The 18653-nt window shown below is 35.7% G+C and overlaps 1 protein-coding gene across 21 annotated transcripts in view; it reads right to left on the bottom strand.

Annotated features, from left to right (window-relative positions):
• IQCM (IQ motif containing M) overlaps positions 1-18653 on the bottom strand; it is a 644218-nt gene that overhangs the window by 222925 nt on the left and 402640 nt on the right. Inside the window, exon 14 of one of the 21 annotated variants that reach the window (XM_042983805.1) lies at positions 12335-13504. The exons of the other annotated variants lie outside the window; for them this stretch is intronic. Coding sequence (XP_042839739.1) covers positions 13440-13504 — 65 coding nt within the window. The 3' untranslated portion in view covers positions 12335-13439. Of the gene's footprint in view, positions 1-12334; positions 13505-18653 lie in introns of those variants that run through there. 21 annotated transcript variants of the gene reach the window in all.

Raw genomic sequence — 18653 nt, 5'->3', positions numbered from 1 at the left:
ATCATACACCCACATGCACACATACACAATTTTCCAAATTATTTTAAAGATGCAGATACTGCATAATAATAATGCAATTATCTCACCAAAAACCTCCAAAATCTCATTCAGTGTCAAGTCCATGATCAAATTGCCATAGTCATCCCACAAATACCTCTCCCACAATCTATATATTATAGGTAGTTTCTGGTTTAGCTCTCCAATTTTTTTATTGAAAAAATATATTATATATATATAATTTACTTTTTATTTGAGTATAGTTGATGATACACAATGTCACATTACTTTCAGGTATACAGCATAGTGATTCAACAAGTTTATGCATTATGCTATGCTCATCACAAGTATGGCTACCATCTGTCACCACACAACTCCATTTCAATGCCGTTGACTACATGTATATTATGTGAAAGGAAGCATGCCGTATGCAATTCTACACTTTGTTTTGTTCATTTAAATTGTATTCTTGTGATCCCTGTATATCAGCGCATACTGGTCATCTTCATTTCTCTAACCTCATGGGGTTACTGTGACTATGGGTTAATATATGCAAAGGGCTTAGCACAATGGTCATAAAATAGCAAGCTCTCCATAAATGCTAACTGCTGTCCTTTTAGAGAGACTATATAAGAATCCTGGAATTAATGGAGAAAAACACCATGCTGTTTTCAGGGAAAGGTATATATAAACACACACACATATGTGTAAATTTACTCCAAGATATTTACTAATTTAATGAAATATGATTGCTGACTTTGGATTGGCTATCAAAAAGCAGTAGCAACACCTTTGTTCCTTATTGTCTTTAACTTCAGAGGCTGAACACCTTTACTACTCAACTCTCTGTCCTCTACTGCAGCTAATGATGTCAGGGAACATTAGTATGGTTATTGAGAGTGTGTGAGCATCCCTTACATACTTTTATCCTATAAAGAGGCAAAGTGTCACTGGGAAACTAGGAGTACAGTTTTCTATGGGTTCATTTTCCTCCTTCCTCCATCTTCCTGCCTAGAACTCAGCTCTGTTGACTAATGGTACATGGGCTATCTTAGGACCTTAAGATACGAAGCTTGAAGGCAAAGTCTTGTAAGTTAAAGATGGATGAATTGAAAACAGAAAAAAAAATCCTGAGTCCCTTAGGGCACTGCAGAGCTGCTGTGCTAACTTTATATTATCTACAGATTTCATGTTATAGGAGACAAATTTATATTTTGGGGAAGCTACTTTTGCCTGGTTCCTGCTTTTTTTCAGTCAAATGCATTCCTAATGGACACAGATAGAAGTCAAAATGAAAATATTAACAGAATTTTTCTGAAAACAATGCTTTTATTTTAAATTACATTTTTGATCCTTTGTAGTTGAGAATACCAAAGAGTATTCAGAAAAACAATGATGCAGAACACTAATATTATCAGCCTTTCTGTATATTAAGATAGATTTGAAGCAAAAATAACTAAATTAGCATATCATTGGGTGGCAAATAAATGATACATCAGTGGAAGAATATTAAAGTTAGTAAATGTCTAAAAGTATAATACATGAAAAATCAGGCATGACCAAATGATGAAGGCGGCAAGGAGCACCCAGTCATTTTTAAAAAGTCATCAACTTGAAAAACATGAGATTTGCTCACAAATTTTCTCGTGTGAAGCCTTACAGATTAATTCTTGTGGTAGACCACAGAGAGAAACCAACATACCCTGTTCTGTGCCGTTGCTGTAAATTTTGCTCTAGCAATTTTCACATATGTTAGAAGTGTTGACTGGTTTGTCTTTTAACACCAACTCCTAAATAGTGCCCGTGGGCTCAATAAATGAACAAAAAATAATTGAATGCTTACCCCCTTCAGTGTTTGGTTGTGGCAAATTTATATAAATAAGACACACCCACCCTCAGAAACCTCGCAACCAGTAGAGAGGATATGATTATGTAACCCACCAAAAAAAAATAATACAAGTAGAATGTTATAAATATCTTGCGGTGGATGCAAACAAAATATTCTCTGAATGTACAGTATTCAAATGAAACCAAGAAAGAGGGAAATGTTTGTTTTTGTCAAATATGTGGATGAATATAACTGTAAAGTCCTATATATTATTTAAAATAGTGTTTTTATCTTTTAGTCAGTGATGGACTACTTTGAGATCCAACCGCTCCCTATAAATATTCCTATATACATAGACCAAAATTTTGCACACAATTTCAGGAGATTTAAAGATTCCCTTGAAGTTTGGCCATGAACACTTAGTTAAGAACCCTTGATCCAGATATATGTAGTTAGGATTTTATCACGATTTATGTAATAAATAATCTGTGTCCACATATAAACTAGTAAACATCATACAGAAATATTTTTAGTAGTACAGAAGCAATGTTGCAGATCCATGATACAATAAATGTTATATATTAAAATACAAGTATTAAACATTATATTTCAATAGTTATGTGAAAATTTTGCTTGCAAACAGGTTAACAGAGCATGATACTTTCAGAGTGTTAAAACTGTTTCTAAACAATTACTTTTTAGCACTGCTAATGAAAATGACAACTTTTGCAATGACTTTTTGATGAAAACTTGGCACAATTAAAAGGTTACTTTTATAAAGGTTGATAGTTTCCAGGATATTGAGAGCATTTTGTGCACGCGACTTTGATTGAATATTAATTATGTGTTAATAAAAAATTATAAATGTTGAAGTAGATTATGTAGAAATGGACTTAAAACACTTCTATGGAAGAGGGAGTTTAACGCATTAACATAATTTTTTTCATGATGACTATACAGATAATTTGGGCTTAACAATCATGTGTTTGTTGCTGTGACTACTGACAGACACATGTGTACAGGTGCAGGAAGAATAGGAAAATATCTTTGAAATTCAGGACTCACTTATTCAATGTCGTTAAGGCTCAAACCATATTCAGGTCTGAGAGTCCCTCTTCTCTCAACAGCTATATTCTATATTTGTTAGTAGAAAAATACCATTCTTACTGTGGGGTTCTAGGGAAACAGTTATGCCTCATGATTTTCTACCCATACCTTTATAGTGATTCAAGGAAGAAAAAGTAGAGAGGGAATCTAAGGGCACAAAATATATAAGGGAGATTATGGTCAGAATTGTTCAACTGAGAATCAGTGCATCTCAGAAATTTGCATTTGCATGTTCTATACATCATTTTGGTGTATATTTATCGGTTCTGAAAATGTTGCTTTAGGGGCGCCTGGGTGGCTCAGTCGGTTAAGCGGCCGACTTCAGCTCAGGTCATGATCTCGGGGTCCGTGAGTTCAAGCCCCGCGACGGGCACTGTGCTGACAGCTCAGAGCCTGGAGCCTGTTTCAGATTCTGTGTCTCCCTCTCTCTGGCCCTCCCCAGTTCATGCTCTGTCTCTCTCTGTCTCAAAAATAAATAACCGTGAAAAAAAAATTAAAAAAAAATGTTGCTTTAAATATATATCCAATATTAAACTCCAGGCCATCATTGACTCCTTTGTCCATGAAGGCAAGGAGGTGAGGCTTGGTTTACAGAGAAGCAAGCCACAGACTCAATGGTAGTTCCTCAAGTTCAATAAAAAATGCTCCATTTTTCATGAAATAACCGTATGGGGATCCAGACACCATACATGAAAATTAGAAATTAACAATGCTTTAATCAACATGTGGAACTATGTGGCTATAACATATTTCTTAGCTACTTATTAGGATCTTTCTCTATTTGGAGTATCCCATGTCATACAATTTAAAATTATTATGCCTCTATTTGTACGGTGCCTCTTAATTTACAAGGCATTTTCACAAACACGGTTTTCTGTAAACCTCTTAACTTTTGAGCAGTTCTCTCCATTTTATAAATGAGGAGAGCTAGGTTTTTCAATGACATATGCCTAGTAAATGGCCAAGCCAGGACATTAATCAAGGTCTTTCAACTCTCTCGCGCATTATTTCCATTTCAACACGGTTACTTGCATTTCGCGATACATAAAATGTACTGGCTTTTACATTTTTCATTATGAAATAATTCATCATAATTCTCAGAGGACATTCTTATTTGAAAATTCATCAAAAAATATATCCAATATAAGCATTTTTAAGTGAATGGAATATTTTGATTATCTTACGCATTTTATTTCTTGAGACCGAATTTAGTTGGTGTTTAGTTCTTCTTAAGAGAGATATTTATGGATCAAAACTACCTTTCCAGACTGCTGGTTTCCTTCCAAACAAAATTTCTTTTTACTTTTTTTCCTCTGGCACAAGTTTCTGCATGTAACAGCAGGAATACAAATTATGTCCAAAGCACTTACGTAGTTGGCAGAAGTATTTTCTCTTCTGCTATAAATTTATCAAACATTTTTCAAAACAGTAAATCCCTGAAAACAAGGGCTGAATTCCAAATAGAATCATCATAGTTATGCCATTTACAATGTTTTAGTTAAGAGAATCTTCAATTATCTATTGTAAAGATCCTAAGTTCGAACGCAATAACAATTTGCTATGGGTCTGAACTGGCAGACTAATTTTCAGCTTCAGCAACTCTATTTTTTTCTTGAAACTTTAGGCCAGTTTTTCACTATGGGAAATGCATTACTAATTAGTGATCAGTTCCTGCATGGGTCTTTTTACACAACGTAAGAATATGCATGGCATTGCAGACTGTAGCATTATCATCAAATCGGGAGCATAATGGGACAGATGGAGGAGAAAGAAAGAGCTTTCAGGAGTCAGAAGACAAAATTGAGTGCATACGACATCATTTATAATGTCCTTATGTGTGCAAATTCAATTAGAGGTAAAATATTGATTAGGTAGTTGATGTCACAGATAATACATTATGGAAAAGTAATTAAACATTTTCAATTTTTCATTTTTTAAATATTCACAACAGTAGAGCAGAATTAAAGATGAGTTAGTTAGGAAATAAATGGTGCTGATATGAGAAATGAGTTGAGTATGGACAGTCAGATGAGAATTTTTTGTTAATCATAAAGTATTCAGCAAGGATTTATTAAGTGCCTTATATTTGTTAGGCATTCTGTCAAGCAAAATAGATACAATGATGGACACAGAGTAAGACATAGTCCCTTCCCACAAGGACTCTCACCTCTTGAGAGCAGTGAACACTCATCCTTTGAAACACCTTGCACCATTGCTCAGATTCACTAAGGTATTTATCTGGAGTTAGAGAAATATAACTGGGTATGTTGACGCAACTCCAGTTGCCACATCTCTATTGACCAACAACACAAAAATTTATTAGTACAGTAGTTGAAAATGGCCACCATCAAAGCACAGATTTATTAAGACCTTTCCAGATTCTGATTATTTGACACTTATCCTTTATTTCTAAGCTGTGCTTGAAAATATTAACCAGATGGAACCTCAGAGAAGAGTCTCTGGGCTCTTGACTGCATATCAAATGAAAAGGCCACCCTGAGAGCTCAAATACAAGTTTGAATAATCTTAAATACTAAATACCAAAATACTTACATGCCAAAAACACAGAAATACAAAGGAGGTGGAGATGTTATGAGGAGTTCATATTTATGAATATAGAGGTGGAAGAGAATATAATAAATGCACATAAAGAAGGTAGTGTTCATTTCTTGGGGTAAAAAATGAAGTCTAGCAGCTGGTGGAATATAAAGGAAAAAAAATCAAATCAGATATGGAACAAAAATCTGTACAGTTAGCAACCATAGATGGGAAAGTGTTTGGAGAACATAAAAGGAATAAAAGAATATAGTCTCCAAGGATAAGGAGAAAGAATGGTACAGAAAATATGTACACAAATATAGAGCTTTTCATCGCAGATTTTTATGGAAAAAGATTAATTAAGCAGTTGACAGCAATTTGTCCTTCTATAGAAAAAGCAGAGAAATATATTTAGCAGAAAGATACAGACATCAATTTATACTTTACATAGAAGAGTAATTTGAATAACCTAACAAACTGAAATTCTTTGCTAATGTTTCCCATTATGAAGAAGCAATAATTCAGTAAATACATAAATGCAATCTCCCTTGAGACAGGAAAGTATGTTTTGGGATAAAATGGCACATCATTCACATAGGGGTTTCTGTCTCGCAGATCTACATATTCATAAGAGAAGGGACATTAGGCCATATAAAAAAAGAAAGGGGTGGGGAGGAAAGAGGCTTCTAAGCAGCCAAAGAGATAGTAAGATTGCATAAAATACTGTATACTCAACAAAAAGTTCCTAATACAGTGCCTGACACATTTATTGATCAGTGACTTAGTCAAAAAAACTTTCTTGGCCCTCATCTTACAGCCACTTAACTTTAATTTTAAATATTTTTCTAGCCTTGCCATTTGTTTTCTTAGCCCAGAAGAGATGAAGAAATGGAGATAAGTAACTTGATAACAAATAGGAAATAGCTGACCTCCAGACACTAAATGGGCAAGTAGAAAATAAAATTTGAAAAAGCCTCAAGAAAACTCAAAATCGGTCACTTCATGTTGGAATATACCCCTGAAACAACTCTGCAGGAAATGGGTGTGCAGGGCAGAAATTATTACTCACAATCACGAACTTATTTTAGTCATCTATTTTCTCAGTGTATACTTACTGATCACCTACCTTAAGTGACCTACATTCTCAATCCTTTTTTCATTTTCACCCTGTAAGAAGTCTATTTAGACACTTATTTTTTTTCCTGAACTGCCATTCGCCACTCCTGCCATGAAAATGTAATACCACAAACATAATATTTATCTTTCTATGTACTGTGGTCCTTTGAAGGGTTTCAAATCTCTGTAATATCTATGATTTTTTCACCCATTAAAAACCACACTTTGTCCCCTTGAAGGCAATATAGCACCCTCAATGAAGATATATGCTCTACTTTGAGCCAAGCACTGAAGTATGTAATGGTAAACAAAATAGAAATGGTTTCTGCCCCTGTGGAACTCACTGTCTAGAGAAGGAGATAGTTAGTATAAGCTCAGTATAGTAGCAAATGCAAGGATATAATGATGAACCCATATTACTAGTCAGCTGGGTAAGAAAAGACTTCTTTGGGAAAGTGACACTTGAACTGAGATCTGAAGATGGGTAGGATTATCTAGTAAAGAAGGAAAGGAAAAGCATCCAAGGTAGAGAGAACAGCATGTACCAAGGGTCTGTAGCAGGAGAGAGTATGGTAAGAGCAAGAGATTTAAGAAGACCAATATGGATAGAGCAAAGAGAACATCAGAGAACACAATGTACAATGAGGCTGCAAAGCAGGCAAGGGGGTTGCAGGCTATATTAAGGCTTTTAGTCTCCATTCTATCCATTCAAAGAGCAAGCTGAAAAAAGTGAATGGCCTCAACCAGAAGCAGAGTCTTTAACATAATCAGATTTACAATAATCACACACATACAAATTGAATTATGTTTAAAGTATATTCTGTTTGTAAATGCTTGGAATTATGGAAGTTGTAATATTTTCAGTGTTTTCCATTAAAATGACAATGATTTAAAAATTGATGCTTCTATGGTGGATTTTAATTGCCTAGAAAATTAGACCACATGAAACAGTTAATTCTCAACAACGCCAGGAAAAGCAGGTATTTTTCTATTTAAAATTGGACCAACTCATTGTGACATATGGAGTAATAAAGAAAATGAATAATGAATGTATGCAACAGATGATTATTATGTTTATAAAGTATGACAAGTAGAATGGTTGCAAAATAATTGATGAAGAATAAAGGCTGATAAGAGGCATATGTCATTCTAAAAGCTGTAAGAGTGAGCCTCTCCTCAACTGATATGCTATGCATCCCTACTTGAACAAAACAACTGCTTCTCTTACCTTTGAATGCATTTGTTTCCTACCATATAAGAAATTTCCATTAGAAACCATACCATTTTAAGAAATGACTTTAATAGTCACTCAATTCCTATTCTTTGGTACTATACAATAGGTGAGTCTTTTTTTTTTTTCTTTTTTCCTTCTTCCTTTTTATTTTATTTTATTTTATTTTTAATGTTTATTTTTGAGAGAGAGAGAGAGAGAGAGAGCAAGGGGTAGGGAGAGAGGGAGACACAGAATCTGAAGCAGGCTCCAGGCTCTGAGCTGTCAGCACAGAAACCGATGCAGGGCTCAAACCATGAACTGAGAGATCATGACCTGAGCCGAAGTCAGACGCTTAACCAACTGAGCCACTCAGGTGCCCCTCCTTCTTCCTTTTTAGAGAGAGAGAGAGAATGTATGAGGGGGAAGGAGAGTAAGAGAGTAAGGAGGGAGAGAGAGAGAGAGAGAGAGAGAGAGAGAGAATCTTAAGCAGTTTCTACATTCAGCATGGAGCTCCGACATAAGGGCTTAATCTCACAACCATGGGATCATGACCTGAGCTGAAATTGAGTTGGACACTCAACTGACTAAGCCACCCAGGAACCCCAACAGGAGGTGAGTCTTAACAGAGTTCAGAAACTTGCTTAAACTTAGTTACATTAGGGTTCAAATACATCTTTGATTTCTATTCTCAGTATATTTGTATTTGTCCACGTGTATGTGCATATACCATTGAATATTAGGTTCTAAAAAATCTCAAAATATCCTTTGAGGTTTTTTTCTACATTTTAATTTTATTTATTAATTTTAAATTTTTTTGCATGTTCATTTATCTATTTTTGAGAGAGAGAGAGAAGGAAAGCACGAAGAGAGAAGGAGTAGAGAGAGAGGGGAAGAGAGAGAATCCCAAGCAGGCTCCTTGCTGTCAGTGCAGAGCTCAACACAGGGCTTGAACCCATGAGCCCTGAGATCATGACCTGAGCTGAAATCAAGATTAGGACACTTAATGAATGAGCCACTCAGGCACCCCTTCATTTTATTTTTTAAGATAATACCATAGTAGAGAAACCAAGTGTTGCTATTTAAGAGCAGACTGTGTGCCCCAACTGATGCTCTCAGGTTAACCAGGAAGTATATAATATGAAAGAAAGGCAGGGAGGCCTGGAAGTTTGGTTTTTTTATGCTGTTCTAGAAAAACCTCATCTTGTTCAACTTGGCTATTTAACACTTTGGTCAGATATGTGCACACAGCACAACCTTTGACAAAATTACTTCCTGGGTTGCTTTTATTTTCCAAATGAGGTAAAGTTATGTAAAGCGATCAACAACTTTCCACCACCCTCCCAAAGATGACAGAAACACTACTGCTCCATGCCATTGTGGAATACAAGGATGTGCTCCCATACCAACAGAGGCCCTGAGCCAATTCCAAGGTCCTTGGAAACTATCCAGTGGGTGAGAAGCCAGATCAGAAAATATTTACTGAGATGATTCACAAAAGGTCAGTCAAGATGGGGCCTCTGAGGACATTACAAATGACTCTAGGATGGGTCCAAAGAGCCGTGTGTGAATTAAAGTTCTGAAAGGCCTGGCAGGAGTCAGACTGTCACCCATGCCAGTCATCCCAGAGCCCAGAAATTCATGGCCTACACCAGAATGAGCTCCACTCAGACATTCTGGCACTGCCTACGGTTGCACACTGAGTCATAGGATGTGGCAAATAGTCCAGCAATTATCATTCTGGCATCTCACAAAGTAAAAATCATGGGTTGCTTTTGTTCTACTCTGTGAAGGCCAAACTGACAAACAACAAAACAAAAGATGGCAGGAAATTTTTTAAAAGTTTCTTTACCAAATCTCTTTTGGAAGTCAATTGGAAATTTGTGTGGTGGCACAGAGTGTAACTGTTCTTTATAAATAAAAGAGTAGTGTGTTAAAGGGCTTGTGAACAGCTCTAAATGTTGTTCAACGATCTGGGATCCTGAAAATATTCTTGTTCTTCCCTGGGCACTTTCCTCCCTCGCTTATGAAGATCTTCCACCCTGTTTCTAAAAGAAGTACACATCTCTATAGTGGGGCAGTAACACACAGAGGCAAATAGGCAGTAGCAACAGCCTTTCATTGGGGCATACTTCCCCTGCTGGTTGGCCCTATTCACACTGCATCCTGCAGCACGCCTGGGCACTCCAAAAGGACCAGCCCTACGGAGCTAAAAGACACCAAAATGCTCACATCTGCACCCTAGCAGTCCTTGAAATCACAATCATAATATTAACTATTACAGCTTATGGCAGTGTATTTATATGGCATAAAATGTGGCCCTAAATTATTAAAATAAGCTTTCCCTCCTGTGGAGAAACTGCTCTGCAACCACATAGCTAGCTACCTAGATGATAGATAGAATATGTTCAGACATATTTTTCAGACAGAGTATTTCCATATCATATATCATAATTATGAAAATTCAATTTATATATGTAATATTTTCATTTTGTAATTAATAAACAACTGATTGGCGATGGAAAGTCTGTACTTTATATACTGAAATTCAAGACCGAGAGCTTAATAGTAGTGTTCACATTGTTACACTTTTTTTTTTTAAGTAGAAAAGTTGTTCAGGTATCTCTGCCTTAAGAAGAGCTATTTTCAATGACATTTAGGCTAAAATTAGCAAAAGTCAGACTTCTATCTTTACCTTGTGATATCTTCAGGTGAAGATGAAATTTTGTGACTTTAATTGACTGTCTTAAGGAAGTGATCTTAGAAGCTAGCTGGTCAGTAATCTCTGCAGACCAAGGACCTATTCCAAATCCCTCAATATAGTGGTCTTTACTGATTTCACCTCACTAGATTTAGATTTTTATATTGGAACTGTGTACAGTATGCTGGTGAGCAAATGGGCAAAACCCTCTTTTATTGTTGTTTTAGAATATGAGGAAAAAGAAATAAAGAAAACTTAATTAATTATCTTTGTATGTTTCAAGAAGCTAAGAGGTAGCCTCCCCGTTGCCATGGATATGGGCATCCTGTTTATAATAATGGTCTTTTCAAAGAAACTGAAGCTCATTAAAATCACCAGTTACACAGTAGCACTTTTATTGCAATGCCCCATTAAATTTATAAAATTTATGTATCCTCAATATTTTGCTTTCAATAGTCTTTTGTAGCAGTTTTTTTCCCTACAATATGTTTTTCAAATGTCATTTTTAAATGATTAATATTTTAGTGTATTTTAAAACAAAATACAGATTCTATTCATTACAGTTCTGTTGGATAAAACATAATTGTTTAACAGTTTAAAATATGTTTTTATTTTTACACATATTGTGTTCATGGAAAATGGAAAATAGGTTAAAAATCTGTCAGTAAAAAAGTCAATTGTAGCTAACGTTTTTTGAGCGCTCACTATGTGTCATGTCATCTTCTAGGTGATTTGTATGTATTAACTAATCTGTATTTGGGGTCTGAAATTTATTTGGCAGCCTTAACAGAGGCTGAAATTAGTAATATTGTTTTGACTATATAGAAAAATAAAATTTATCGGTTAAATGTTCTACCCAGAGCGAGAGAAGAAGAAGGAAAGGAAAGGAGTTACGGGGATGTTTTCTACTAGGTTAGTAAGCTTCTAGTTCACCTTAAGATCCATTTTATTAAGGTAGTTCTGTTTTTAACTTTTAGAGGAACCTGTTTTCCATAGTGGCTGCACCAGTTTTTGCCTCCAGCAGTGCAGGAGAGGGTGGATGGGTGAAATAGGTGATGGGGATTAAGCAGTCCCCTTGTTATAATGAGCACATCCAGTGATGTACGGAAGTGTTGAATCACTATAGAGTACACCTGAAACTAATATTACTAACATTACACTGTATGTTAAGTAATTGGAATTAAAATTTTTAAAAATCCACTTTATTAAGTTAAAAAAGTAGTTATGGTTCCTAGGAAGTACAATAATGAAAGTTGTCAACAATTACCAGGCTTTTTTTTTTTTTTTTTCAGGCACTATGCTATGTTACTTAACTATTTTGCATTATTCAATCTACAAATGCTCTTTTCAAAATTTTTCTTTTATGGATAAGAAAACTTCTGTTCAAGGAAGTATATAATTTGTCCCAAAACACACAACTAATGGTGTTAGAGGTGAGATTGAGCTCAAATTATTCTACTGTTCTACTCCAGTACATAAGGTCTCAACTAAATTATCTATTTTTATTATTATATATAATTAAACTACATAGCCTTATCTTATAGATAACTTTATATGTATTTATATATCTTCATATATATCATCACATCTATATCTTAATACATATAAAATCAGCCTCTCACTCTGCAACCAGTCTTGGGGAATAGAATAGTAATACAATGAAGGTGGCCACAGTGAATATGATAGTCTAAAAGTTATGTCTTGGGGCTCTATGGCAAAAAGGAAAATGGGGGCCTAGGTCACCCCAGGCCTAATAAATTCCTCAAGACTTAAAAATAGCAACACTAGTGAGGTTTTCTTCACTAGAGTATTTAAATTATGCTTTTATTTTTTGAGCATTGAAAATCCAACTGTGGATATCTAGAGCCCTCTCAAAGGAACCTAACTCTTGTATTTGCATTCTATCATGTTCTTGGAGTCAACGTACACTGACTAAACTTAAAGCTATATACAGATTTCCTTTAGTGTTGGTTGTAAGTAGTAGTAGTACCTATGTAATACAGATCCACATTTCTATCCACTTACTCATAAGTATTTATGGAACACCTGTGATGTACCACAGTGTACAAGTACTATAGATGCAAAGATTAATGAGAAATCACTCCCACCTAATGTAGCTCAAAGTAGAATTTAGGAGACAGATATGTATAAATCTAAATTGTGATGTATTGTGCTAGAGGTCTTCAAAGTGTCTGAAAAAGGGCTATGGGAGCTCAGGGGATGGAGTGATTGTAGAAATCTTAATGTTTCATACCATAGTGCCAAAAGATTTAGTTAATGTATACAGATAGGGTTTCCAATCAAGAGAGCAAGTCTTTTCTGTGCAAGGGAACCAGTGTGCTGAGGCAGGACCAGAGGAAGTTAAAAGGTTCAGAATGCCAAGGAGGTAGGAGACCAGCAGGCAATGGGATGGAGAGAAAAGTGTCCGGGTCAGAACAGGAAGGATCTTGAATTTTGTTCTCAAAGCCAGTGTGGTCTCTGAAATTTTTTATTGTGTACCTCTATTAGCACAAAGCCCTTAGGATATGCATATTTATCTATGTACAGGTGAACTTACTTATGTTATCATAAAGCACACATTAAAAATACAAATGTCAGAAGATATAAGAAATTAAATCAAATAGAGGTCCTGAAATTTTCTTCTCCTGTCCCAATGACACATTCTTTGTCTCTGCACCCCACTTTAGGCAGTGAACATTCAAAAGAGACTTGGAAACAAGGGAGTGGTGCCATCAGCTATGCATTCTTGAGAGACCAGCTCAGGGAGAAGTGTGAAGAAAGGATTGAAAGAGATCAGGGGGTGCCTGTGATGGTGCCAGAGAGCTGGTGGGGGAACCTGGATTGAACTGTGGCACAGCAGAGGGTGTGACTGATAGGCTCCCCTGGTTGGGGACGGGGAATGCCAGGACCACCCTGAGGCTCTAGCTATCCATCTGCCAGGGCTACTCAGAACCATATATACACAGTTTCTCGAGGAACTCTTCTTCCGCATGCTTTGTATCAAGACCTTGTTAAGGAAAAAAAAAAAGAGAGAGAGAGAGAGAATAAAGAGAAGTATATAAACAAAAATTTTAAAGTTCTATCTGGATAGTAAATAGGCGAGTGCTCATTATATTAGTTTCTGTATTTCTCTATGCTTTTGAAATATTTTAAATAAAAATATAACTTATTTGCATGTTTACATTTTTAAATCAACTTCATTAACAGAGAATTTGATTTCTGTGACTATTAAACATTAAGTTCTCCTTACAGAACTATGAAGCAGTTTTTTAAATTCAGTGAAATGTTGACATGTGAGAATTTCTTACCTTAAAATGACTAAACATTTCATACATCTGCAGATAGGTGCAAAATTGCTATCAACTCCCCTCTTCTGTTACAAAATTAATGAGTGTTCAGTGAAGCCATAACAAAGAATTTTCCTCTAGGCATGTTATAAAAACATTTCTAGTTCTAGTATGAATGCAAAGTCTTGACTGAAATCCAGTGATTTAAAATATGCACATTTTTGAAGATGACGAATGCCACACAAAGTAGTTCTTTTGATTTTTCTCATATTTAAAAATCTCTGATCTACCTTATCAAGCCCTATTCATAATGAATATTTTCCTAAGGGAAGATTGAGGAACAATTAATGATTAAATTCAAAGCATTCTCATTTCATCTGACTACTTGAGGATATGGAGCTCCAATAAATTCTGAGTATCACTAAAGGACTCAATTGATACTACTGTATCTCCTTCATAAAGGACGATTTTGTTCAAAACTGATACCTCAAATTATTGGAGGAATAATGGATTTGCTTTCACTATGATAGTTTTTTGATGTTATATAATAACACTGGGGTCTGAATCTCAGTCTCTGACTCATGGCACTTTCATTTTAGTCTCAATATAAATGAGAAAAGTAGTGTTGGAAAATAAGAGACAAGTCCATGAAAGTGCATAGAGTCATACATTCATGAAATAAATAATCATCAATGCATTCGGAGTTTGTCCATTATGCTCCTTATGAAAAAAACTTAATATTTCCATTTTATTTCCCCCTCTCCTTTTAAGAGTCCCCATGAGAATTTTCTATATTTTGTGGATACTTCTCAATTATATAATTAACATTTGTCATTAATCTTTATAAATGAAAGAATAACAAGCCAAAAATATTAACTGAGGAATTGTCTTTCCATCATCAATAGTCCTGTCTAGGAATTTTACTCTCACATTTATAGAATAACAACCTGAGGTTTCAAATGTAAAAATTAATAAAATAGATAAAAACAGTAATGTATTCTTAAAGGGCATAAGTCACATAGGGAAAAAAACTGCAAATATCAGAATTATTAAATCATGAAAATCCTCTGTTTTGTAGATTCATGGAGAAAAGTATATGCATCAGATCTACTAAAAACACATTTTATAACATGGACTCAACTGTATGTATGTTTTATTTTATAATTCTTATTTTTCCATTTATATTTCATAGTATTTGTATCTGGTTGAAAATAAACTCATTTTACACAACTTCTAAAAATGTCAATTACGCTGGAAAAAGAAATGGCTACTTCGATTAAAAAGCCATCATGCCACATTTCCACCATATTTAAAAACGCATGCTGAAAAAGCCTTGAACACTTGAAGTTTTGAGGTTACCTAGAAAAATTATATTGCAGTCATTGGTTTGTGAAGAAAGCTCAATCACCATCTCTTGCTCATCATTCTTTGTAATTGATGAGACCACTATATGAAAATAAGACTACCCATAAACTGATAGAATTCCTTCAACCCCAGTCTTCTAGTCTGCAAAATGAAAAAAAAGTCTACTTATCTATATCTGTCTATCTATCTATCTATCTATCTGTCATCTACCTATTACTTGCCTCGGTAATATTGAAATGGTCACATTCAGAAGTGTGTTTTATAATGTTGACTGTAAATCACACAACTGCAAATATTCACAAAGAAGACAGCAGGAGTATGAGGTGTGTCCTCCCCAGAACACTAAATGGCTGTTACTCTGCTTTGTGGCTCCTGATTTTTTAAAAAGTGCTTTCCTACATTTCCCAACTTAACAGTAATGCTCATCCTTCATCTACTGACATATTGCAACCCATCCAGGAACAAAGGGAGTCAAGAAAGGGACTGATGCTAGAATATTCCTTTCCGGGATGTGTAAGATCATAGGTGTAGTAGTATTAAATTCTGCAAGGGTAGCTTCTCACAAATTCATTTATCAAGAGTCTCTCTGGCTGGGCAGTAAGATTGCTGGACTGGGTAAAACCCTGCTAGTAAAGTTAGTTTAGAAGCCTCCTAATCAGATGACTTAGGGGGTCTGACCCATAAACAAGTGGTTAGCACTATCACCAAACAGATATTTTCTTATCCAGGGATGAAAAAACAGGAAACACAATCACTCTTTCTCTGTCTCTGTACCAATAAATACTGCAGAACCAAAGTGATCTAAGGATTCAGAGGAAACATATTCCTGATAAATTATCTACTGCTGTATTCAAAATGAAATTCTTGGAAATTTTGGTACTTGATGCCTATGAAGTAGGAATTGAGCCTTCATTTGTTTAAATAAAGGGTTATTAGTATCTTAAACCTGACAGGTGTTTTCTTAAGGCAGTGTTTCTCAATCTCTTATATGTATTAGAATCACCTGGGAGTCTGGGGAGGCCCCACCCCCCCACCCCAGACTCATAGTATTCAGTGCTGCCCAGGTGATTCTAATGTGCAGTCAGGGCTAACCACTCAGCTAGTATAGGATACATCTGTGAACACAGGGGCACGGTTCCAGCTGTCATGGAGCCATAGTTCTGGAGGTTAGAGTTGCATCGTAAACAGAGAAGTAACATAATATTAGATAGTGATAAAAGCCATGATGAAAACAAAGCAGCTTATATTAGAGAGAGACTGAAGGCAAGGAGCAGGACATTTTTGATTGGCGAGGGTGGGGAAGACTTCCTTAAAGAGGGGACATCTGAACTGAGACCTAATTATCAAGAAAAATGAGGCTTGCAAAGATCTAGGGGTACTGGTTTACAGGAAGAGGAAACAGTGTAAAGCCTTAAAGTGGTATGATTTTGATGGAGTTGAACAAAAGAAAGGAGGCCAGCGAGCCTGGGATGATTGGTGTGATGGAGAGGAGAAGGACAGGCCACAGACAGATCAGAAAAGCCTCCTAGGGTTTGATAAATGTCCTGATTTTTTTTTTTTTTAATTTAAAGTGAAGGCATAGGAGATTTTAGGCAAGGGAATAGCATGATCTTATTTACACAGCTATAGATCATTTTGACTTTGTGTGGAAAACAGAATGTTGGGTGGGCAAGAGGAAGATTAAGAGACTTTAAGTGGTCCAGACTAGAGAGCATACAACTGGAACAAGAATGAAATGGAGAGAGCACAAGGGAGGTTCTGAAACACTGCAAAAACGCAATGACTGATGAAGCTGGGTAATGAGGTTCGCTGGGCAATTCTCTCCGTAACTGTCGGAAATCTCTGGAATAAAAAGCTGTGTGAACATATAAGTGCAGAATTGCTGTAGGCTTTCGCGGGAAAAGATTTTGACCTGGGTGCTTCATGTGCATTCTAGTTTTATGATGGGGACAGAAAGACTTTCGCAGGGTATGTGAGGACTTAAATCATTTTCACATTATTTCAGACAAACTTTAGCGGACGGAATGAGTAATCAAAACTAAACTGAGGAATGGAAAAGTTGTATGTTATAGGTTTTTCCTTATTCTATTCAGAGCCCCAAATCAAGGGTCTTATTAGATAATGTATTGTCAAAACACTCCTGCAGCCTGATCTTTTTCCTTAGTAGTATTCTTGTTTTTGCTGTGTTCCCTTTCTTAGGAAGTGTGTTTCTTAGGCCACATCCTTTAATCCACAATTTAGATGGAATTTGTCAGGCTAATGGTTGCTAAGATTTTTTAGGTCTCTCCCTAAAACCTGGAGCTAGACTCCCTGCCTAACTCAGTGCTCCTCTCCTCACACACGGGTTATCTCCTCGTCCCAGCTCAGGACTACAGAGCAGCTTATATTCCTGTGGGACTCAGCACCTACCTGTTCTGGGCACTGTGGTTCCACTGGAACGTGAACTACCTGAAGATATTTCTGGGAGTTGCCCATTCTGTTAGCATTAAGTCCACTTGGAATTTAATTTAGCAATCTTGTAATGTAACTAAATTAGGAAGATAATTCATCATACATCACAGTGGATACTTTTGATGGATGTGTCACAGCTTGGTACATAAAACCTGTTAGACCCAATGTCCACTATCTAATACTTTAAACTTGTACAGTTGAGTCATCCCCTCTCTGCTCTACAGGAGACAGGTGCACTTTACGGTCTCCTCTCTGGTGATTCACCCTGTAGGCCAGACTGTTCTAAGCTCCTTGGTACATGCTCAGATGCCAGATGCTAAGAAAGTATTCCGTATTTCCTTTTTTACTTTGTTTTTTATTGAAGGTACTTTGAAGTTTGCAGAAATAGAAGCTTTAAGAGTTTGGTAGTTTATCAATAGTAATTTAGGTCTATAGGATGAGTCACGGTCATTACCTATATATACTTGAGCCTAGCAAAGGCAATGATGAGTTCTCTTAGCTTGTAGAACTTCTCTGAATGGCTAAAATATTTACACAGTTGGATACTCTCCTGTATTACCAATTTTTTTTTTCCCTGAACATAAGCAGAAGAGCAAAGAAAACCAGATTGGCCATTTTCTTTATAGGGAATTGTGACTGATGCTCTTCTGCGTCTTTTTGACTCATGTCAAATGACCTGAATCACTCAATTATTCAATCAACAAAGATTAGTACACTCTCCCATAGCTAACAGTATATTTCCATTGCTTTCTTCATTCTCGTCTTCCATTCAGACATGTGAATATTCTTGGCTTAAGTATGATAAAAATAAATATATACAAAAGTGTTTAACGTTATTAACATATGCAGTTAGTAAATTTTCTTACAAGCCATTATACAATTCATAAAAATACACAAAATCAACAGATTATTTCTAAATAAGTATTTCTCATTGCATTTTCTAAAATTTTCATAATGAGAATGCATCATTTTTATAATCCCAAAAATGATTTTAAAATTCCTGTGTGCATGTACAATTTGTATATGTCTTATCATTACAACTATAATAGTTGA

Source organism: Panthera tigris, chromosome B1 (assembly GCF_018350195.1).
Source record: "Panthera tigris isolate Pti1 chromosome B1, P.tigris_Pti1_mat1.1, whole genome shotgun sequence".
Taxonomy (NCBI): domain Eukaryota; kingdom Metazoa; phylum Chordata; class Mammalia; order Carnivora; family Felidae; genus Panthera; species Panthera tigris.
Note: the sequence above shows the minus strand (reverse complement) of the source record. Positions and strands in the feature narration are given on the sequence as shown.